The sequence below is a fragment of the Moschus berezovskii genome, chromosome 14, assembly GCF_049115385.1.
Source record: "Moschus berezovskii isolate FMDL1 chromosome 14, NW_MosBer_1.0, whole genome shotgun sequence".
Taxonomy (NCBI): domain Eukaryota; kingdom Metazoa; phylum Chordata; class Mammalia; order Artiodactyla; family Moschidae; genus Moschus; species Moschus berezovskii.
The window spans coordinates 19,956,359-19,980,865 of NC_142473.1; the positions used below are offsets into that span (position 1 = coordinate 19,956,359).

The 24,507-nt window shown below is 39.9% G+C and overlaps 1 protein-coding gene across 2 annotated transcripts in view; it reads left to right on the top strand.

Annotated features, from left to right (window-relative positions):
- The window catches only part of CWF19L2 (CWF19 like cell cycle control factor 2), a 175,345-nt gene that overhangs the window by 43,605 nt on the left and 107,233 nt on the right, over positions 1-24,507 (top strand). Inside the window, exon 7 of one of the 2 annotated variants that reach the window (XM_055422941.2) lies at positions 21,855-21,961. In XM_055422941.2, the coding sequence (XP_055278916.2) occupies positions 21,855-21,961 (107 nt within the window). The remainder of the gene's footprint in view (positions 1-21,854; positions 21,962-24,507) is intronic. The other variant, XM_055422942.2, reaches the window with a different exon arrangement.

Genomic DNA, 24,507 nt, shown 5'->3' on the forward strand with positions numbered 1-24,507 from the left:
TATTCTTGCCTCCTTTTTCATAGATTTGGTGACTGAAGTTGTGAGGGTTTACCTTTAGTCTTTCTATCCTGTTTCATTGATCTGTATTTCTGTTTTTGTGCCAGTATTGTATTGTCTTGATGACTGTAGCTTTGCAGTATAGACTGCAGTCAGAGAGCCTGATTCTTCTAGCTCCATTTTTCTTTCTCAAGATTGCTTTGGCTATTTGGAGTCATTTGTGTTTCCATACAAATTGTAAAAGTTTTCATTCTAATTTTGTGGAAAATGTCATTGGTAATTTGATAGAGATTGCATTGAATCTGTAGATTGCTTTGGGTAGTATAGTCATTTTCACAATACTGATACTTCCCTTCAAAGGCCATCATATATTATTCCATCTGTTTGTGTCCTTTCTGATTTATTTCATCAATACCTTATTGTTTTTTGAGTACAGGCCTTTTGCCTCCATAGGTAGGTTTATCTGTAGGTATTAAATTCATTTTGTTGCAGTGATAAATGGGATACTTTTCTTAATTTCTCTTTCTCATCTTTCATTGTTAGTGTATAGGAGTGCAGGAGATTTTTGTGTGTCAGTTTTGTATCCTGCAGGTTTACCAGATTCACTGATTAACTCCTGTAGGTTTCTAGTAGTATCTTTAGGATATTCTATGTATAGTGTATCATATCATCTGCAAACAGTGAGTTTTGCTTCTTTTTTTTTCCAATTTGAATTCCTTTTATTTTTCTTCTCTGATTGCTATGGCTAGGACATCCAACACTATTTTCAGTAATAGTGTAGAGAGAGAACATCATTGTATTATTCCTGACCTTAAAAGAAATGATTTTAGTTTTTCACCATTGAGAATGATGTTTGCTGTGAATTTATCATACATGACCTTTATAATGTTGAGGTAAATTCCCTCTGTGCACACTTTCTGGAGAGTTTTTATCATAAGTAAATGTTGAATTTTGTCAAAAGTTTTTTCTTCATCTATTTAGATGATCATAGGGTTTTTATTTCTCAATTTGTTGATGTAGTATATCCCCCTGGTTGATTTGTGTATATTGAAGAATTCTTAAATCCCTGGGATAAATCCTACTTGATCACGGTGTATGTTGCTTTTGATGTGTTGTTGGATTCTGTTTGCCAGTATTTTGTTGAGGGGTTTTGTGTCTGTATTCATCAATGATATTGACCTGTAATTTTCTTTTGTAATTCTGTTAATATCTTTTTCTTCTATCAGGGTGATGGTGGTCTTGTAGAATGAAGTTGGGAGTGTTCCTTCCTCTTCAATTTTTTTCAGAAAATTTGAGATCAATAAGTGTTTACTCTCTTCTAAATGTTGCATAGAATTCACTGTGAAACCATCTGGTCCTGCGCTTTTTTTGTTGGAAGATTTTTAATCACAGTTTCAGTTCATTACTTGTGAATCTTCTGCTTATAATTCTATTTCTTCCCGATTCAGTCTTGGATGGTTGTACCTTTTAAAAAAATCTGTCCCTTTCTTCCATGTTGTCCATTTTATTGGCTTGCAGTTGTTGTAGTATTCTTTGTATTTCTGCAGTGTCAGCTGTAGCTTCATTTCTCATTTCTAATTTTACTGATTTGCGTCCTCTCACTTTTTTTCTTGATGAGTCTCAATGAAGGTTTATCAGTTTTATCTATCTTCCCAATGATCCTGGCTTTTTATTTCATTGTTCTTTGCTATTCTTTTATTTGTTTCTATTTCAGTAATTTTTGTTTTGATCTTTATGATTTCTACTAACTGTGGGTTTTGTTTATTCTTTCTCTAGTAGCTTCAAGTCGGAGAAGGCAATGGCAGGCCACTCCAGTACTCTCGGGGGAGCCTGGTGGGCTTCCGTCTATGGGGTCACACAGGGTCGGACACGACTGAAGTGACTTAGCAGCAGCAGCAGCAGCAGCAGTAGCTTCAAGTATAAGTTTAGGTTGTTTGAGATGTTTTTCTTGTTCCTTCAGGTGAGGTTGTATTGCTGTAAAGTTCCTTCTTAGAACTGCTTTTGTTGCATCCCATAGATTTTGACTAATCATGCTTTTGCTGTCATTTGTTTCTAGTTTTTTTTTATTTCATCTTTGATTTCTTCTATGTGTTTGTGTGTTGTACAGTTTTTTCCTTCCTTTAATTGATTTCTAATTTCATAGCATTGAGGTTGGAAAGGATGCTTGATATGATTTCAGTTTCTTAATTTTACCTAGGCTTGATTTGTGACCCAAGCTATGGCCTATCCTGGAGAATGTTCCATATTCACTTGAGAATAAAGTATATTCTGCTGCTTTTGGACAGAATATCCTATTAATATAAGTTAAAACTATCTGGTCTAATATGTCATTTAAAAGGTTTTGTTTCCATATTAATTTTCAGTCTGGATGATCTGTTCATTAGTGTAACTGGGATATTGAAGTCCCCCATTTTTATTGTGTTACTGTTGATTTCCCCTTTTATGGCTGTTAGCATTTGCCTTATGTATTAAGGTGTTAGATGCATAAGTATTTACAGTTGTTGTATCTTCTTCCTGGATTGATCCCTTGATCATTATATACTGTCCTTCCTTATCTCATGTAAACAGTCTTCATTTCACAGTCTATTTTGTCTGATATGATTATTCCTACTCCAGTTTTATTTTGATTTCTATTTGCACAGATTACCTTTTGCCATTCCCTCACTTTCCATTTGTAGGTCTATAGGTCTGAAGTGTGTCACTTTTAGACAGGTTATATACAGATTTTGTTTTTGTGTCCATTCAGCTGTGACTTTTGGTTAGAGCATTTAATCCATTTACCTTTAAGTTAATTTTTGATATGTATGTTCCTCCTGCCATTTCCTTAATTGTTTTGAATTTGTTTTTGTAAGTCTTTTTTCTTCCCTTCCTCATTTGTTCTCTTACGTTTCTTGCCTAGGGAAGTTCCTTTGGCAGTTGCTGTAAAGCTGGTTTGGTGGAGCTTTATTCTCTTAACTTTTGCTTAACTATAAAGCTTTTGATTTTTCGAATGTGAATGAGACTGTTGCTGGGTAGAGTATTCTTCGCTGTAGATTTTATCCTTTCATCACTTTAGATATATCCAGTCGGTCTCCTGTTGCCTGCAGAATTTCTCCTGAAAAATCAGCTGATAACATATGGGGATTCCCTTGTATGTTATTTGTTGCTTTTACCATTTTTTTCTTTGTGTTTAATTTTTGTTAGTTTGATTAATATGTCTTATGTTGCTTCTTGGGTTTATGCTGTATGGGACTCTCTACATTTCCTGGACTTGGGTGACTGTTTCCTTTCCCATGTCAGGGAATTTTTTGACTGCATCTTCAGATATTTTCTCGGGTCCTTTCTCTTTCTTCTTCTGTTGGGACCTGTTTAATTTGAATTTTGGTACATGTAATGTGGTTTCAGAGGTCTCTTGAGAGTGCATTCTTTTCATTCTCTTTTCAGTATTCTGTTTTGTGCCAGAGATTTCCAGTATTCTGTCTTCTGGGTTACTAATCTGTTCTTCTGCCTTAGTTATTCTGCAATTGATTCCTTCAGGCGTATTTTCATTTAGGTTATTGTCTTATTCCTTTCTGTTTAGTCTTTAGGTTAAAATTTCCTTGTATCTTCTTGATCCTTGCCTTCATTCTGTTTCCAAGATCTTGGACCACCTTCACTTTCACTACTGTGAATTATTTTTCAGATGGATTGCTTATCTCTTCTTCATTTAGTTGTTCTTGGATGTTTCTATCTTGCTGCTTCATGTCATCATATTTCTTTGTCATCTCACTTTTTCCAGCTTACTGTTTGTTGTCTCCTTTCTGCACGTTTCTAGTGGCAGTTCCTCTTGCTTCTGGAGTTTCTTTCCTTGGGGGTGTAGTATCTCCAGAGGCTTATGCCTTTATATTCTTTTTTTTTTTTTCCCAAGCATTTTTTATTTTATTTTTTTACCTTACATTAATATATTGGTTGGTTTTGCCATACATTGACATGAATCCGCCCTGGGTGTACATGTGTTCCCTTTCTTGAACCCCCCCCCACCTCCCTCTTCCCCATATCCTCCCTCCAGGTCATCCCCGTGCACCAGCCCCAAGCATCCTGAATCATGCGTCGAACCTGGACTGGTCACTTATGATAATATACATGCTACAATGCTGTTCTCCCCAATCATCCCACCTTCACCCTCTCCCACAGAGTCCCAAAGACTGTTCTATATGCCTATGTCTCTTTTGCAGTCTCATATACAGGGTTCAGGTTACCATCTTTCTAAATTCCATATATATGCAAGAGTATACTGTATTGATGTTTTTCTTTTGGCTTACTTCACTCTGTATAATAGGCTCCAATTTCATCCACCTCATTAAAACTGATTCAAATGCATTCTTTTTGATGGCTGAAAAATACTCCATTGTGTATATGTACCAAAGCTTTCTTATCCATTCATCTGCAGATGGACATCTAGGTTGCTTCCATGTCCTGGCTATTATGAACAGTGCTGCAATGAACATTGGAGTACATGTGTCTCTTTCAATTCTGGTTTCCTCTGTGTGTATGCCTAGGAGTGCGATTGCTGGATCATATGGCAGTTCTATTTCCAGTTTTTTGAGGAATCTCCACATTGTTCTCCATAGTGGCTGTACTAGTTTGCATTCCCACCAACAGTGTAAGAGGGTTCCCTTTTCTCCACACCCTCTCCAGCATTTATTGCATGTAGACTTTTGGATAGCAGCCATTCTGACTGGCGTGAAATGGTATCTCATTGTGGTTTTGATTTGCATTTCTCTGATTATGAGGGATGTTGAGCATTTTTTCATGTGTTTGTTAGCCATCTTTATGTCTTCTTTGGAGAAATGTCTGTTTAGTTCTTTGGCCCATTTTTTGATTGGGTCACTTAATTTTCTGGAATTGAGCTGCAGGAGCTGCTTGTATATTTTGGAGATTAATCCTTTATCAGTTGCTTCATTTGCTATTATTTTCTCCCATTCTGAAGGCAGTCTTTTCACCTTGCTTAGAGTTTCCTTTGCTGTGCAGAAGCTTTTGATTTTAATTAGGTCCCATTTGTTTATTTTTGCTTTTATTTCCAATATTCTGGGAGGTGGGTCTTGGAGGATCCTGCTGTGATTTATGTCGGAGAGTGTTTTGCCTACGTTCTCCTCTAGAAGTTTTATAGTATCTGGTCTTACATTTAGCTCTCTAATCCATTTTGAGTTTATTTTGGTGTATGCTGTTAGGAAGTGTTCTAGTTTCATTCTTTTACAAGTGGCTGACCAGTTTTCCCAGCACCACTTGTTAAAGAGACTGTCTTTTCTCCATTTTATATTCTTGCCTCCTTTGTCGAAGATAAGGTGTCCATAGGTGCGTGGATTTATCTCTGGGCTTTCTATTTTGTTCCATTGATCTATATTTCTGTCTTTATGCCAGTACCATACTGTCTTGATGACTGTGGCTTTGTAGTAGAGCCTGAAGTCTGGCAGATTGATTCCCCCAGTTCCATTCTTCTTCCTCAAGATTGCTTTGGCTATTCGAGGTTTTTTGTATTTCCATACAAATTGTGAGATTATTTGTTCTAGCTCTGTGAAAAATATTGTTGGTAGCTTGATAGGGATTACATTGAATGTATAAATTACTTTGGGTAGTATACTCATTTTTACAATATTTATTCTTCCAATCCACCAACACGGTATATTTCTCCATCTATTAGTGTCCTCTTTGATTGCTTTCAGTAGTGTTTTATAGTTTTCTATGTACAAGTCTTTTGTTTCCTTAGGTAGATATATTCCTAAGTATTTAATTCTTTTCGTTGCAACAGTGAATGGAATAGTTTCCTTAATTTCTCTTTCTATTTTCTCATTATTAGTGTATAGGAATGCAAGGGATTTCTGTGTGTTGATTTTATGTCCTGCAACTTTACTGTAATCATTGATTAGCTCTAGTAGTTTTCTGGTAGAGTCTTTAGAGTTTTCTGTGTAGAGGATCATGTCATCGGCGAACAGTGAAAGTTTTACTTCTTCTTTTCCAATTTGTATTCCTTTTATGTCTTTTTCTGCTCTGATGGCTGTAGCCAAAATTTCCAGAACTATGTTGAATAGTAGTGGTGAGAGTGGGCACCCTTGTCTTGTTCCTGACTTTAGGGGAAATGCTTTCAGTTTTTCACCATTGAGGATAATGTTTGCTGTGTGTTTGTCATATATAGCTTTTATTATGTTGAGATATGTCCTTTCTCGGAGAAGGCAATGGCAAGCCACTCCAGTACTCTTGCCTAGAAAATCCCATGGATGGAGGAGCCTGGTAGGCTGCAGTCCGTGGGGTCGCTAAGGGTCGGACACGACTGAGCGACTTCACTTTCACTTTTCACCTTTCACTTTTCACTTTCACTTTTCACTTTCACACATTGGAGAAGGAGATGGCAACCCACTCCAGTGTTCTTGCCTGGAGAATCCCAGGGACGGGGGACCCTGGTGGGCTTCTGTCTATGGGGTCACACAGAGTCGGACACGACTGAAGTGACGCAGCAGCAGCATGTCCTTTCTATTCCCACTTTCTGGAGAGTTTTTATCATAAATGGATGTTGTATTTTGTCAAAGGCTTTCTCTGCATCTATTGTGATAATCGTATGATTTTCATTTTTCAGTTTGTTAATGTGGTGTATTACATTGATTGATTTGCGGATATTGAAGAATCCTTGCATTCCTGGGATAAAGCCCACTTGGTCATGATGTATGATCTTCTTCATATGTTGTTGGATTCTGATTACTAGAATTTTGTTCAGGATTTTTGCATCTATGTTCATCAGTGATATTGGCCTGTAGTTTTCTTTTTTTGTGGGATCTTTACCAGGTTTTGGGATTAGGGTGATGATGGCCTCATAGAATGAGTTTGGAAGTTTTCCTTCCTCAGCAATTTTCTGGAAGAGTTTGAGTAGAATAGGTGTTAGCTCTTCACTAAATTTTTGGTAGAATTCAGCTGTGAAGCTGTCTGGACCTGGGCTTTTGTTTGCTGGAAGCTTTCCGATTACTTCCTCTATTTCCGTGCTTGTGATGGGTCTGTTCAGATTTTCTATTTCTTCCTGGTTCAGTTTTGGCAAGGTGTACTTTTCTAGGAATTTTTCCATTTCTTCAAGTTATTCGTTTTATTGCCATATAATTGCTGATAGTATTCTCTAATAATCCTTTCTATTTCTGTATTGTCGGTTGTGATCTCCCCATTTTCATTTCTAATTTTGTTGATTTGGTTCTTCTCCCTTTGTTTCTTGATGAGTCTGGCTAGTGGTTTGTCAATTTTATTTACCTTCTCAAAGAACCAGCTTTTGGCTTTGTTGATTTTTGCTATGGTCTCTTTTGTTTCTTTTGCATTTATCTCTGCCCTAATTTTTACAATTTCTTTCCTTCTACTAACCCTGGGGTTCTTCATTTCTTCCTTTTCTAGTTGCTTTAGATGTAGAGTTAGGTTATTTAGTTGACTTTTTTCTTGTTTCTTGAGGTGTGCCTGTATTGCTATGAACTTCCCCCTTACCACTGCTTTTACAGTGTCCCAGAGGTTTTGGGTTGTTGTGTTTTCATTTTCATTCATTTCTATGCATATTTTGATTTCTCTTTTGATTTCTTCTATGATTTGTTCATTATTCAGCAGCGTGTTGTTCAGCCTCCATATGTTGGCATTTTTAATAGTTTTTCTCCTGTAATTGAGATCTAATCTTACTGCATTCTGGTCAGAAAAGATGCTTGGAATGATTTCAATTTTATTTTAAATTTACCAAGGCTAGATTTATGGCCCAGGCTGTGATCTATCCTGGAAAAGGTTCCATGTGCGCTTGAGAAAAAGGTGAAATTCACTGTTTTTGGGTGAAATGTCCCATAGATATCTATTAGGTCTAACTGGTCTATTGTATCATTTAAAGTTTGTGTTTCCTTGTTAATTTTCTGTTTAGTTGATCTATCCATAGATGTAAGTGGGGTATTGAAGTCTCCCACTATTATTGTTTTATCGTTAATTTCCCCTTTCATACTTGTTAGTAATTGTCTTAAATATTGCGGTGCTCCCATGTTGGGTGCATAAATATTTATAATTGTTATATCTTCTTCTTGGATTGATCCTTTGATCATTATGTAGTTTCCTTCTTTGTCTCTTTTCACGGCCTTTGTTTTAAAATCTATTTTATCTGATAGGAGTATTGCTACTCCTGCTTTCTTTTGGTCTCTATTTGCATGGAATATCTTTTTCCTGCCCTTCACTTTCAGTCTGTATGTGTCCCTCGATTTGAGGTGGGTCTCTTGTAGACAACATATATGGGGGTCTTGTTTTTGTATCCATTCAGCCAGCCTTTGTCTTTTGGTTGGGACATTCAACCCATTTACGTTTAAGGTGATTATTGATAAGTATGATCCCGTTGCCATTTTCTTTATTGTTTTGGGTTCGAGTTTATATACCCTTTCTGTGTTTCCAGTCTAGAGAAGATCCTTTAGTATTTGTTGGAGAGCTGGTTTGGTGATGCTGAATTCTCTCAGCTTTTGCTTGTCTGTAAAGCTTTTGATTTCTCCTTCATATTTGAATGAGATCCTTGCTGGGTACAGTAATCTGGACTGTAGGTTATTTTCTTTCATCACTTTAAGTATGTCTTGCCATTCCCTCCTGGCCTGAAGAGTTTCTGCTGAAAGATCAGCTGTTATTCTTATGGGGATCCCCTTGTGTGTTATTTGTTGTTTTTCCTTGCTTCTTTTAATATTTGTTCTTTGTGTTTGATCTTTGTTAATTTGATTAATATGTGCCTTGGGGTATTTCGCCTTGGGTTTATCCTGTTAGGGACTCTCTGTGTTTCTTGGACTTGGGTGATTATTTCCTTCCCCATTTTAGGGAAATTTTCAACTATTATCTCCTCAAGTATTCTCTCATGGTCTTTCTTTTTGTCTTCTTCTTCTGGGATTCCTATGATTCGAATGTTGGGTCGTTTAATATTGTCCCATATGTCTCTAATATTGTCCTCATTTTTTAAAATTCTTTTTTCTTTTTCCGTCTCTGTTTCATTTATTTCTACAATTCTATCTTCTAGCTCGCTTATCCTGTCTTCTGCCTCCGTTATTCTACTGTTTGTGCCCTCGAGAGTATTTCTGATCTCATCTATTGTATTATTCGTTATATATTGACTCTTTTTTATTTCCTCTAATTCCTTATTGAACATTGCTTCCATCTTCTTAATCCTTTTCTCCAGTTTCTTTATCTGTAACTCCATTTTGCTTTCCAGATTTTGAATCATTTTCACAATTAAAATTCAAAATTCTTTATCGGGTAGGTTCCCTATATCTTCCTCTTTTGTTTGTGTTGGTGAGCATTTATCCTGTTCCCTTACTTGCTGGGTATTTCTCTGCCTCTTCATATTTCTTATATTGCTGTGTTTGCAGTGGCCTTTCCGTCTTCTGGCAGTTTGTGGAGTTCTCTTTGTTATGTTGTTACCTCGTTGTGTGTGGGGTTGGATGGATGACTTGTCAAGGTTCCCTGGTTAGGGAAGCTTGTGTCGATGTTCTGTTGGGTGGAGCTGGATTTCTTCTCTCTGGAGTGCAGTGAAGTGTCCAGGAATGAGTTTGAGATGTCAGTGGGTTTGGGGTGGCTTTGGGCAGCCTGTATATTGAAGTTCTGGGCTATTCTCCTGTGTTGCTGGATAGTTTGCATAGTATGTCTTTCACTGAAACTTGTTGACCCTTGGGTGGTGCCTGGTTTCAGTGTATGTATGGAGGCATTTGATGAGTACCTATCAATTAATGTTCTCTGGAACAGGAGATCTCTGGTGTTCTCAGGATTTGGACTTAAGCCTCTGCCTCTGGTTTTCAGTCTTTTTCTTGGAGTAGGCTCAAGGCTTCTCCCTCTGTTACTTCCAAGTCAGTTCCTTCTGTTGAAAAAGCTCTTCTGTTTTCTGGTCTCCTCAGTGTCTAATTCCCGTCCTGACACCAGGATGCGGTGGTGGACACTCTTTTTTTTTTTCGTGGCTCACCTATTCAGTCCTGCTATGGGGAGGGAGGAACAGCTAACAAATATCCCTGGCGACTGTGGGGAGTGCTTGCAGTGTCTCGGCTACACTGGGAATGCTCCCGTTCGAGGTGTGTGTGCTTCCCCTGTTTATGCTGCTTAGGCTTTAGTTTGCTCTGCTGCGAACTGTCCGCGGCTGGAGCTGGGTTGCATGCACTTCCCCGGTCTGAGCGGCTCAGGTTCAGGTCCTCGGGTACTCGACAAAGGCGCAGACTTGGCTGGGCCTGCGTTTTGTGCCTTCCCCGGTCCTAGCAGCTCAGGTGACCAGGTGTTTGGCAAGCGCGGTTGCTGCAACTTATCGCCTTCCTGGTCCCTGCTGCTCGGATTTTTGGGAGTACAACTGGCACACTTTCTCAGGCGGATATCGAACGGCCTGAACCCAAGAAGTCCTGGCCAGCAAGGAAGCCTGCCTGCAGCTTGGCATGGGAAGCCTCTCTGGGGCCGCAGCTGCCCCTGCCCTGGCGCTGGCTGCCCTCCCCGCCTGCGTCAGCGGGGGCTGGGGGATTGGCCGCCCGCTGCCGGCTCAGCGCTGGGTTCTGTGGGCGGGGCTGGCAGAGTCCTGGGTTGGGGCTTTTCGAAGGCTTTTCCTAGCCTTTTCACCTTTTGGTATCTTAAGTTGGAGCCCTCAGTTTGCCCTGGGGCGTTCAAGCCTGGTTCTCCCTCTAAGCCCTGCCGCTGGTTCTCCCTCTAAGCGCCACCGTGGACGCCTCCCTGCCCAGCCCCTGCCTGCTAGTGAGGGGCGCGGGCGTCTGCGCTGGTTCTCCGCTGAGAGTTTCCTCTGGGCACTTAGTCTGTGAGTTTTAATTATTTATGTCTTTTGTCTCCCAGTTATGTGGCCCTTTGAGATTCCACTCGCCAATGTTTCCAGGTGTTTGGAAACTTCTCTCTCTCTTTTTTTTTTTTTATTAAGCCTCCCTTCCCAGGATGGAGCTCTGTCCCTCCCTCTTTTGTTTCTCTTTTTATCTATTTCCTACCTCCTTTCTTTGACTATGGGCTGCTTTTCTGAGTGTCTGATGTCCTCTGCTGGTATTCAGAAGTTTTTTTTGTGGGATTTACTCAGTGTTCAATGTTCTTTTGTTGATTTTGTGGGGGAGAAAGTGGCTGCCCGTCCTATTTCTCTGCCATCTTCCCGTGCTCTGCCTTTATATTCTTGATCTGAGTTTGATTTGCCTTGGAAACAACAGAATGATCTCTGTTCATTTCTGAGGGAAACCATTCAATATCACAGTAATCCAAGTCTATGCCCCTGCCACTAATGCTGAGGAAGCTGAAGTTGAACGGTTCTATGAAGATCTACAAGACGTTCTAGAGCTAACACCCAAAAAAAGATGCCCTTTTCATTATAGGGGACTTGAATGCAAAAGGAGGACGTCAAGAGATACATGGAGTAACAAGCAAATTTGGCCTTGGAGTACAAAATGAAGCAGGTAAAAGACTAATAGAGTTTTGCCAAGAGAACGCAATGGTCATAGCAAACACCCTCTTCCAATAACACAAGAAAAGACTCTACACATGGACATCACCACATAGTCAGTACCGAAATCAGATTGATTATATTATTTGCAGTCAAAGATGGAGAAGCTCTATACAGTCAGCAAAAACAAGACCGGGAGCTGACTGTGGCTCAGATCATGAATTCCTTATTGCAAAATTCAGACTTAAAGAAAGTATGGAAAACCACTGGGCCATTCAGGTATGATCTAAATCAAATCCCTTACAGTGATATAGTGGAAGTGACAAGGTGATTTAAAGGATTAGATTTGATAGACAGAGTGCCTGAAGAACTATGGCTGGATGTTTGTAACATATAGGAGGCAAGGATCAAGATCATCCCCAAGAAAGAGAAATGCAAAAAGGCAAAATGGTTGTCTGACGAGGGCTTACAAATAGCTGAGCAAAGAAGAGAAGCGAATGCCAAAGGAGAAAAGGAAAGATATACCCATTTGAATGCAGAATTCCAGAGAATAGCAGGGAGAGATAAGAAAGCCTTCCTCAGTGATCAGTGCAAAGAAATAGAGGAAAACAATAGAATGGGAAAGACTAGAGATCACTTCAAGAAAATTAGAGATACCAAGGGAACATTTCATGCAAAGATGGGCTCAATAAAGGACAGAAATGGTACTGACCTAACAGAAGCAGACGACATTAATAAGAGGTGATAACAATGCACAGAAGAACCATACAAAAAAGATCTTCATGACCCAGATAACCACGATCGTGTGATCACTCACCTAGAGCCAGACATCTTGAAATTTGAAGTCAGTGGGACTTAGGAAGCATTGCTACGAACAAATCCTAAAAGATGATGCTGTGAAAGTGCTGCACTCAATAGGCCAGCAAATGTGGAAAACTCAGCAGTGGCCACAGGACTGGAAAAGGTCAGTTTTCATTCCAGTCCCAAAGAAAGGCAATGCCAAGGAATGTTCAAACTACTGCACAATTGCAGTCCTCTCACATGCTAGCAAAGTAATGTTCAAAATTCTCCAAGCCAGGCTTCAGTAGTACGTGAACCGTGAGCTTCCACATGTTCAAGCTGGGTTTAGAAAATGCAGAGGAACCAGAGATCAAATTGCCAACATCTATTGGATCATTGAAAAGACAAGAGTTCCAGAAGAACATCTACTTCTGCTTTATCAACTACGGCAAAGCCTTTGTGTGGATCACAACAAACTGGAAAATTCTTCAGGAGATTGGAATACCAGACCATCCTACCTGCCTCCCAAGAAATCTGTCAGCAGATCAAGAAGCAACAGTTAGAACTGGATATGGAACAGCAGACTAGTTCCAAATTGTGAAGTGAGTGCATCAGGCTGTATATTGTCACCCTTCTTATTTAACTTATATGCAGAGTACATCATGAGGAACGCTGGGCTTGATGAACACAAGCTGGAATCAAGATTGCCAGGAGATACACAGATGACACCACCCTTATGGCAGAAATCAAAGAAGAACTAAGGAGCCTTTTGATGAAAGTGAAAGAGGAGAGTGAAAAAGTTGACTTAAAATTCAACATTCAGAAAACTGAGATCATGGCATCCAGTCCCATCACTTCATGGCAAATAGGTGGGGAAGCAATGGAAATAGTAACAGACTTTATTTTTTTGTGCTCCAAAATCATTGCTGATGGTGACTGCAGCCACAAAATTAAAAGATGCTTGTTCCTTGCAGGAAAAGCTATGACCAACCTAGACAGCATATTAAAAAACAGAGAGATTACTTTGTCAAGAAAAGTCCATCTAGTCAAAGCTATGGTTTTTCCATAGTCGTGAATAGATGTGAGAATTTGATCAGAAAGAGAGCTGAGCACCAAAGAATTGATGCTTTTGAACTGTGGTGTTGGAGAAGATTCTTGAGAGTCCCTTGGACTTCAAGGAAGTCAAAGTGTTCAATCCTAAAGGAAATCAGTTCTGAATATTCATTGGAACAAATGATGTTGAAGCTGAAACTCCCAGTTCTTTGACCACTTGATGCGAAGAACTGACTCATTTGAAAAGACCCTGATGCTGGGAAAGATGGAAGGCAGGAGAAGGGCACAACAGAGGATGAGATGGTTGGATGGCATCACTGACTCTATGGACATGAGTTTGGGTGAACTCCGGGAGTTGGTGTTGGACAGGGAAACCTGGTGTGCTGAAGTCCATGGGGTCGCAAAGAGTCAAACACGACTGAGCAACTGAACTGAACTGAACTGTAGTGATTGGAGCCTGCCCTCAATATTGAGTGAGCCCTCCTTGTTTGCTCTGCCGCTGTCACTGCCCTGTCATGGGCAAGGTCTCCTCCCTAGTTTTTAAAGTGGAATTTCCGAAATCTGTTTCCTAGCTGTGATTCTGCTCTGCTCTGTGATGTAGGCAGGATTAGAGCACTCCCACTTGTAGGGAAGCCTCTGAGTTTTACTCCTTTGGAGCTGTTCACCTGTTATGTACTCTGTTGTGTCCCCTTTCAGCTGTTTTGTGTGCTCACAACTTGTACTGTTGTGGGTGTTGCTCTGGGTCCCACCTTAACTATGAGTATGCCTGCAGTTGGCCCTGGTGAGTCTTCAGGTGTTGTTTTCACATGTCCTTCAGCACGGGTCCACTGGAGTTAGGTATCAGTGCTGCAGTAGTCATTCAGCTGGTCACATTGTGTGAGCTCTGGAAGCAGCTCGAACTCTGGTTTGTTCCTATCTTCACATGAACCTGTCCACAGAGTGCGCAGCTGCTATAGCCGACCCATCCCAGTTGCAAAGTACTTGTTCTTTTGGATGTTTCTCAGGGGTTGAATTTGGGAAGCTGTCAGTGGAGGTGTAACTTCGCAGTTCTCACAGCCTTGAGGAGAGGTTTCAACTCATCTTTTTCAGTTACATAGCTCCTGGGATTTGCCCTGGATCAGGAAATGGCAACCCACTCTAGTACTCTTGCCTGAAAAATTCAGTGGATGGAGGAACCTGGTGGGCCACAGTCCCTGGGATTGCAAAGTCATACATGACTGAGTGACTTCACTTCCTGGGGCTTAGCTGTGGTTTTCAGCCTCTTCTCTGGGTTTCTTAGTGTATATGTGTGTGTTTGTGTGTGTGTTCGGCGGGGGTGGGGGTTGTGCTATCTGTGCCCTTCTGTGACAGTGAGGTAAATCCCTTGACCCACTCTAAAATTTCCTAGTAATGAGGATTTTCTGTGTGTTCCCAGGACAACAGGGCAATTCTTGGTCCTGATAATGGATTTCCTAGTGGAGGCTAGTTACCTGCACCCTCCTGGGACCATAAGGCAGGTCCCAGTACCTACTGGGACCTACTAGTAGCAGGAAATATCCCTGTCCTCCCAGGACAGCAGAGTGGGTTCTGACATCCACTGATGGATTTCCCAGTTTTGAAAGCTATCCATGCCATGTCGGGACAGAGGGGCAGGTCCTGGTACCCAATGACGGATTATGTAGTAGAGAGATCTGTCTATACACTCCTGGGACAGTTGGATGGGTGTCAGCAACCACTGACGTTTCCCAGTTGTGGAAGCTGCATGCATCATCACAGGACAACTTGGGCAGGTCATGGGGCCTGCTGGTGGAATTCCAGTGGCTGGATTGTGCCCCTCCGGGTCAGCTGGGGTCTATCCTGTGCCCCCCCTCACCCCCAGTAGAATTCCTCGAAGGTAAAGCTGTTTGTGCCCGTCCAGCCCAGCAGGGGTGGATCCTGTGACCTGCCTGTGGAAACTTTCGCTTTGGAAGTTGGCCACGCCCTTTCAGCTCAGCAGGGTGAGTCCTAGGGCTCTTGGTGGAACTGCTAGTGGCTGGATCGCTGTGCTTTTCTGCATCAGCAGGGGCAGGTTCTGTGCCTTGCTGGCAGGACCTCTGGTTGGGGAGCTGTCTGTGCCCTCCTGGGCCAGCCTAGGCAAGTCCCAGGCCCTCTGGGGGAGCTCCCAGTGGCTGAGGTGTCTGTGCCCCTCTAGGTCAGTGGAGGCGGGTCCTGGGGCCCGCTGGTGGAATTTCCAGTAGTTCAGTCTAGCTCTTCTGTGTCAGCCAGTGGGGTTTCTAGTTTTGGAAGCTGTCTGTGCCCTTCCAGCTCCGCATGGGCAGGGCCTGGTGTCTGCCTGTGGGCCTGAAAGAGATAGCCATGCCCGCCTCTGGAGCCCAGGATGGCAGCAGCAGTGATTTGCACCCATACAAGGAGCTCCTGTAACTGAAGTCCTGTTGCTTGGGAGTGCTCACAGGAAATGAAGCTTTTATGGTGATCCCGCTTCTCTCTTCCTGCCTCTCCCAGTGAGGGTGTCTTGCCTCTTTGGTGAGCCCAGGCTTCTTCCTAGTACACACTCAGTTGCCATGGCCTGAACTCCTCAGGCTGTTTCTGCACCTAACCTTTGTCCTCTCCCTGCGACAGAGCTTCAGAGTCTGAGCTTTACTTAGCACTTGACTCCCATCCTTACTGACAGAGGAGCATCTCATGTTGAGGAGCATAGGCTGGTGGTGCCTTCCACAAGCCAGTTGCTGCTGTCTTGTTTTTAGGCTCCAAAATGCTAATTTCTCCACTGGTGAGGAGCCTTTCCAAAGTGCGGGAACCTTTCCTCCTTCACAGTTCTCTCCTGGGGTGCAGGCCTGATTCCTTCTTTTTCTTTTTCCTTTTGTCCTTCCCAGTTACATGGAGGTTTTCCTTGTCTTTTTGGAGGTCCGAGGTCTTCTGTCAGTGCTCAATAGCTTTCTCTGTGAATAGTTCCACTTGGAGGTGTATTTTCAAGTGTATTTTCAGTGTTTCTGTGAAGGGAGTTTAACTGTTTCCTATTCTGCCACCATTCTGAGCCCCGCCTCAGGAGTTCATTCAATATTGATTATTTTGAATTAAAGTTACTTGAGAAAGAGCTGATACAAGAAGGACACTTTGACCCCTCCTCTCTGCCTTCCTGAAAGCAGGGAATAAATCTCGTAAAAGATGCAGTCCTTGTATCTTGAGGTAGAAGGAAATTCTCATCACCAGAGATAGGGACTTTCAGGCCAAAAGGCCAATCAAGCAGACCTTGTCACTCTTTCCTTCTTGTTAGTAATCTGAGTTTTTCATTTTTGGCTGCACCGGGTCTTTGTTGCTGTGTGTGGGCTTTCTCTAGTTGAGAGTGGGGGCTCCTCTCTAGTTGTGGTGCATGGGCTTCTCACTGTGGTGGCTTCTCTTGTGGACCAGTGGCGTGGTGAGTGGGCTTCAGTAGTTGTTTCCAGGCTCTGAAACACACACTCAATAGTGTGAGGCGTGGGCTTAGTTGCTGTGTGTTATGTGAAATCTTTCTGGATTAGGGATCAAACCTATGGTCTCCTTCATTGGCAGGTGGATTCTTTACCGCTGAGCGACCAGGGAAGCCCTTCTGTTTTTAAATTGGAGTGTAATTGCTTTCCATTGTTGTGTTACTTTCTTTCTAAAATGAAGTGAATCAGCTATATTTACAGATATATTCCTTCCCTCTTGAACTTCCCTCTGTCCATCCCTTCCAGGTAGGTCATCACAGAGCACTGAGCTGAGCTCCCTGTGCTATACAGAAAGTTCCCACTGTGTATCAGTTTGACACATGGTAGTGTATTTATAGAGAACATAATCTTCAATTCATCCCACCTTCCCCTTTCCCCTCTGTGGCCACTTGTCTTTTCTGTCCTGTGTTTCTGTTCCTGCCCTGCAGGTAGGTTCATCTGTGCTGCTAAGTCACTTCAGTCGTGTCCGACTCTGTGCGACCCCATAGACGGAAGCCCACCAGGCTCCCCCGTCCCTGGGATTCTCCAGGCAAGAACACTGGAGTGGGTTGCCATTTCCTTCTCCAATGTGTGAAAGTGAAAAGTGAAAGTGAAGTCGCTCAGTCATGTCTGACTCTTAGCGACCCCATGGACTGAAGCCCACCAGGCTCCTCCGTCCATGGGATTTTTCAGGCAAGAGTACTGGAGTGGCTTGCCATTGCCTTCTCCAGGTTCATCTGTACCATTTTTCTAAATTCCACATACATGTGTTAATATACGATATTTGTTTTTCTGACTTACTTCACTCTGTATGATAGACTTTAGATACAGCTGCATCTCTGCAAATGAACCAGTTTCATGACTGAATAATATTCCATTGTGTGTGTATACCACATCTTCTTTATCCATTCGTCTGTTGATGAACATTTAGGTTATTTTCATATCCTGGCTGTTGTAAATAGTGCTACAGTGAACATCGGGGTACATGTTTCTTTTTGAATTATGGTTTTCTCAAGATATATGCCCCATAGTGAGATTGCTGGGTCATATGGTAGTTCCATTTTTCATTTTTAACAAACCTTCATACCATTCTCCACTGTGGTTGTATCAATTTACATTCCCACCAACAGTGCAAGAAAGTTCCCTGTTCTCTGAATCCTTTCCAGCATTTATTATTTGTGAATTAAAAAAAAAATTATTCTTTTGTTTTATTTTTTAAATCTTTTGTTTATTAGTTTTTCTTTTTTGTTTTGTTTTTTCTGTTGTTTGTTTGTGGATTTTTTGATGATGACTATTCTGACCAGGATGAGGTGATACCTCACTGTAGTTTTGATTTGCATTTTTCTAATAATGAGAAATGTTGAGCATCATTTTATGTGCTTTTTAGCAATCTGAAGGTCTTCTTTGGAGAAATAGCTGTTTAAGTTTTCCACTCTTTTTTGATTGGAATTTTGTTTTTTATGTTGAACTGCATGAGAAGTTTGTATATTTTTGGAGATTAATCCATTGTTGGTTGCCTCATTTGCATATATCATTTCCCATCCTGAGATTCTTCTCTTTGTTTTGTTCATGGTTCCCTTTGCTGTGCAAAATCTTTGAAGTTTAATGAAGCCAATTAATTTATTTTTGTTTTTATTTTCGTTATTTTAGGAGATGAAAAAGATATTGCTGCAATTTTTGTCAGAGTGTGTTCTCCCTATGGTTCCCTCTGAAAGTTTTATAGTATTTGACCTTACATTTAGGTCTTTAATCTGTTTTAAGTTTTCTTTTGTGTATGGTGTTAGGGTATGTTCTAGCTTCTTTCTCTTGCAGGTAGCTGCTCAGTTTTCCCAGTGCCAGTTATTGAGAAGACTGTCTTTCCGTCGTTGCATATTCCTGTTTCCTTTGTCATAGATTATATGACCACATGTGGGTGGGTTTATCTCTGGGCTTTCTATCCTGTGCCATTGATCTGTATGTCTGCTTTTGTGCCAGTACGTACTGCATTGATGACTGTAGCTTTGTAGTGTAGTCTGAAGTCAATCAAGTCTGAAGTCAGCCTGTAGTATAGCCTGATCCCTCCAGATCCATTTTTTTTTTCTCAAGGTTGTATTGGCTGTTTGTGATATCTTTTGTTTTCATACAAATTGTAAAATTTTTTGTTATAGATCTGTGAAAATGCCATTGGTAGTTTGATAGAGATTGCACTGAACCTGTTGATTGGTGATATAGTCATTTTCACAATATTGATTCTTCCAATCCATACACCAGAAACATGGTGTATCTATCTGAGTCATCTTTTATTTCTTTCATCAGTATCTTGTATTTTTCTCAGTATAGGTCTTTTACCTTTTTAGGTGGGCTTATTCCTGGGTATTCTATTACTTTTTTTGTGGTGGTAAATGAGATTGTTTCCTTAATTTCACTTTCTGATCTTTCTTTGTTAGTGTATAGGTATGCATACAAGAGATTTCTGTGCAGTAATTTTGTATCCTGCATCTTTACGAAATTCTAGTAAATTAATTAGTTCTAGTAGTTATCTGGTGGCTTCTTTTAGGATTTTCTGTGCATAGTGACGTGTTTACTTCTTTTCCTGTTTCAGTTCAGTTCAGTCATTCAGTCATATCCAACTCTTGGCAACCCCGTGGACTGTAGCATGCTAGGCTTCTCTGTCCTTTACCATCTCCCAGAGCTTGCTCAATCTCATGACCATTGACTCAGTGATGCCATCCAGCCATCTCATCCTCTCTCATCCCCTTCTCCTCCTGCCCTCAATCTTTCCCAGCATCAGGGTCTTTTCTAATGAGTCAGCCCTTTGCATCAGGTGACCAAAGTATTGAAGCTTTTCAATTTCTTTTATTTCTTTTTCTTTGATAGCCATAGCCAGGACTTCTAATACTGTGTTGAATAAACGTGGTAAAGTGGACATACTTGTTGGGTTCCTGATCTTACTGAAAATGCTTTCCACTTTTCACCTCTGAGTATGATGTTATCTGTAGGTTTGTCCTATATGGCCTTTATTATTTTCAGGTAGGTTACCTCTAAGCCCACTTTCTGGAGAGGTTTCTTTATCCTTAATCATAAAAGTGTGTTGAATTTTGTCAAAAATTTGTTTTGCATCTATCAAGATAATCATGTGGATTTTATTCTTAAGCTTCTTAATATGGTATATTGCATTGACTGATTTGTGTATATTGAGTAATCCTTACATCTCTGGGATAAATCCCACTTGATCATGGTATATTATCCTTGTAATGTATTGTTGGATTATGTTTGCTAGCAGTTAGTTGAGGATTTTTGCGTCTGTTCATCAGTGATATTGACATGTAATTTCGGTATTTTTTGTGAGATCTTTGGTTTGGTATCAGAGTGATGGTGGCCTTTTAGGTGAGTTTGGGAGTGTTCCTTCCTCTAATTTCCTGAAAGAGTTTCAGAAGAGTTGGTTTTGTCTCTTCTCTAAATGTTGGATAGAGTTTGCCACAGTTTCAGTTCTTTCTATTGATCTGTTCATATTTTCTGTTTCTTCATGGTTCAGTCTTGGAAGGTTGTATCTTTCTAAGAACTTGTTCATTTTTTCTAGATTGTCCATTTTGTTGACCTATAGTTGCTTACAGTAAACTCTTCTGATCCTTGCATTTCTGTGGTGTCAGTTGTGCTTTCTCTGTTTTCTTTTTTAATTTTGTTGATTTGAGTCCTCTCTCTTTTTTTCTTGATGGGTCTGGCTAACGGTTTGTCAATTTTGTTCATCTTCCCAAAGAACCAGCTTTTAGTTTCAGTGATTTTTGCTATTGTTTTCTTCATTTCTGTTTCATCTATTTCTGCTCTGATTTTTATAATTTTTTTATTTCTACTGACTTGGATTTTTTCTTTTTTATCTGGTTGCTCTAGGTATAAGATTAAATTGTTTGAGATTTTTCTTGTTTCTCTTGGTAGGATTGAATTGCTGTCAGCTTCCCTCTTAGGACTGCTTTTGCTGTATCCCATAGTTTTGTTTTTCTATATATTTTTTGGTTTCCTCTGATTTCTTCAGTGATCTCTTGGTTATTTAGTAGCATATTGTTTGGCCTCCATGTGTTTGTGTTTTTGACATTTTTTTTCTTGTAATTGATTTCTAGTCTCATAATCTTGTGTTTAGAAAAGATGCTTGATATGATTTCAGTTTTCTTAAATATTCAAGGGGCCTTCTCCTGATGTGGTAACCTCTCCTCTTCTTCAGCCACTCCCCCCCCACCCTTGCCCCCCCACCCCAAGATTATGGATTCCATCTCGTTTCCTCTTTGTTTTACTTCCCTTTCTCTCCATCCTATCTGGTCATTTGGGGATCTTTTCCTGTCTTTTAATGTATCCAAGATCCTCTGCTAATGTTCAGCATGTGGTGTGTTCAAATTGTTTCATTTGTAGATGTAATTAGTGATGTGCTTGTGGAGAGAAGTGAACCTCAGGTCCTTCTGTTCCAGCATCTTGACTGGTCTCATCTCCTTATATGTTCTTTATGTTATATCTGAAGCAGTTTTTTTTTTCCCCTATGCGTGTATTTTTCTTGGCTTTAATTTATTTTGAGGCATACCCTGACTACTCTTTGTAGAAATCCAACTCGATTTTCATCCTGGTGTGTGAGATTGTCCCCTGATATTATATTTAGAAATAATTCTCTCCTTTATAATAGTGATAAATACTATTTTGATAAAATGTAATATTTGTTATATTTATCTCCTCTTATCCTCATTCTCTTAGATTCCAGGTTTTTTTTTTTTTAGGGTAGTTCTATTTTTTATTTCTTTTTACTTGTTTTAAATATTTATTTTTAAAATTTATTTGACTGTGTGAGTGTTGCAGCACAGTCTTTGATCTTCATTGTGGCATGCAAACTCTTAGTCATGGCATGCAGTATCTTTCGTTGCAGCATGTGAACTCTTAGTTACAGCATGTGGGATCTAGTTCCCTGACCAGGGATCAAATTTGAGCCCTCTGCATTGGCAATCTAGAGTATTAGTCAGTGGAGCATCATGGAATTTCCCAGTAGTTTCTTTTGGTTTTTCTTTTCTCATTATTGCAAAACTGTGCCTTACATATATAGGCACTCAAATGTATGTTGAATTTTAAATGCACTTATGATTTTTACATGTTCAAAGAATAATATGCAATTTCATAGTTACTGTAGTAGTAGTAAATATTCTGTTATAATCACATGAAAAGTATAACTGACATTTAATATTGCAATTGAATTTCAGTAGAAGATGGTGGTTTAAGCTGGCTAAGGAAGTCTTATCAAAGAATGAAAGAACAAGCGGAAAAACAAAATAGAAATTTTGAGGACATTGTAGCTGAAAGATACGGGGTAAGTTTTGGTATTTAGGAGATAAATATTATTTTCAAAGTTGTATGGAAATTGACTTTAACTTTGTTAGTATTTTGTGCTAGGATACACTTCTTAAATGACTTGATATTAAATTTCAGTTTTAACTGTCTTCAACTGCTGAAGCCATGTTTTGCATTTGATTTTTAGATAAACCTGTGCAGCATATTTAAATATAAAATTTAATGAATATGAAACTTAAGTAAGGACAATTTAAGAATGTATGTTTTTAATGTAAAAGCATTTTCTTGTTGTGAAGAAATTTCAGTAGTATAGGAAAGCCTCCATAGAATACCTTTTGATATAAGTACTGTTTTTTTTTTTGCTTTTAGAAAGTGATATTTATTCATTTTTCTTCCAGTTTTATTGAGATATAGAGTACTGCATAAGCTTAAGTTATGCAACGAGATCCACATACTTAAAACATGGCATGTTTACTGTGTATATGTGTGTGTGTATAAAACAATGGAATCATGTAGCAATATATTTTAGAACCAGCTCCCCCATTCACAGTGTGTGAATAATCTTTCTGTTTCAGTAGCTGTTGATGTCCTGCTTTTTTAAATTTCAGTAGAAAGAGGTTTAGAAAGGAGTAAACAAAAAGTGAGAGAATTATTATTATTAAGAGAATCTATGTTAATATTTTGATATATATATATTTAATTTTTTCCTCATTATTATATAATTTTAAAATAAACAGTTTTACAAAAGTAGACTTATGGACTGGGCTTCCCTGGAGGTTCAGTGGTAAAGAATCTGCCTGCCAATGCAGAAGACCTAAGACACGCAAGTTCGATCCATGGGTTGGGCAAATCCCTTGGAGCAGGAGGTAGCAACCTACTCTATTATTCTTTCCTGGAAAAATTCTGTGAACAGAGTAACCTGGAGGACTTCAGTTCTGGGGTCTCAGTCGGACAGCAGACATAGCATAAGCTTAGAGTCTACATTCTGGTTGTTTCACTTACACAAGCAGACATAGTTGGATGCCAGTAAATATATACATTTTAATGATCTCTTAATATTTATACATACATTTTTATGGTGGAGGTGATGGAATGCCAGCCTAGCTATTAAAAATCCTAAAAGTTGATGCTTTTAGGATTAAAAGATGCTTTTAGATTAAAGTGCTGCGCTTAATATGCCAGTAAATTTGGTTATTCCGCAGTAGTTAAGGACTGGAGAAGATCAGTTTTCATTCTAATCCCAAAGAAGGGCAATGCCAAGGAATGTTCAAACTGCTGTACAATTGTGCTCATTTTACGTGCTGTCAAGATAATACTCAAAATCCTTCAAGCTAGGGTTCAACAGTACATAAACCAAGAACTTCTTAATATATAAGCTGGACTTAGAAAAGGCAAAAGAACCAGATTACCAAATTGCCAACATTCATTGGATCATGGGAAAAGTAAGAGAGTTTCAGAAAAACATCTACTTCTGCTTCACTGACTACACTAAAGCCTTTGTGTGGATCAAAAAACTATGGAAAATTCTTAAATGAATGAAAGTACCAGACCACCTTACCTGCCTCCTGAGAAACCAATAAGCAGGTCAAGAAGCAACCATTAGAACCAGACTTGGAAAAACAGACTGGTTCCAAGTTGGGAAAGGAGTACATCAAGTCTATATATTGTTACCCTGGTTATTGAACTTAAATGCAGAGTACATCATGTGAAATACCTGACTAGATGAGTCACAAGCTGGAATCAAGATTGCTGGGAGAAGTATCAACAACCTCAGACAGGCAGATGATACCACACTGATGGCAGAAAGCAAAGAGGCAAGAGAAGCTTGATGAAGATGAAAGAGCAGAGTGAAAAATCTGACTTAAACTCAGCATTCAAAAAACTAAGATCATGGCATCAGTTCATGGCAAACAGATGGGGAAAAAATGAAAACAGTGACAGACTTTATTTTCTTGGGCTCCTAAATCTCTGTGGAAGGTGACTGTAGCCATGAATTAAAAGATGCTTGTTCTTTGGAAGAAAAGTTATGACAAACCTAGACAGTGTATTGAAAAGCAGAGACATCACTTTGCTGACAAAGATCCGTATAATCACACCTGTGGTTTTTCTAGTAGTCAAGTATGGACGTGAGAGTTGGACCATAAAAAAAAGCTGAGTGCTGAAGAATTGGTACTGTTGAACCATTGTGCTAGGGAATACACCTAAGAGTCCTTTGAACTGCAGAGAGTCAAAACAGTCCATCCTAAGGGAAGTCATCCTTGAATATTCTTTGGAAGGACTGGTGCTGAAGCTGAAACTTCAGTACCTTAACTACCTGATGCAAAGTTCTAACTCTTTGAAAAAGACCCTGATGCTGGGAAAGGCAGGAGAAGAAAGGGATGACAGAAGATGAGATGGTTAGATGGTATCACCTATGGACATGAGTTTGAGCAAACTCTGGGAGATGGTGAAGGACAGGGAAGTCTGGTGTCTGCAGTCCATGGGTTGCAAAGAGTTGGACATGACTTAGCGACTGAACAGCAACCCATTATTTATGTTAGTGGACAGATATTTATATGTTTTTAT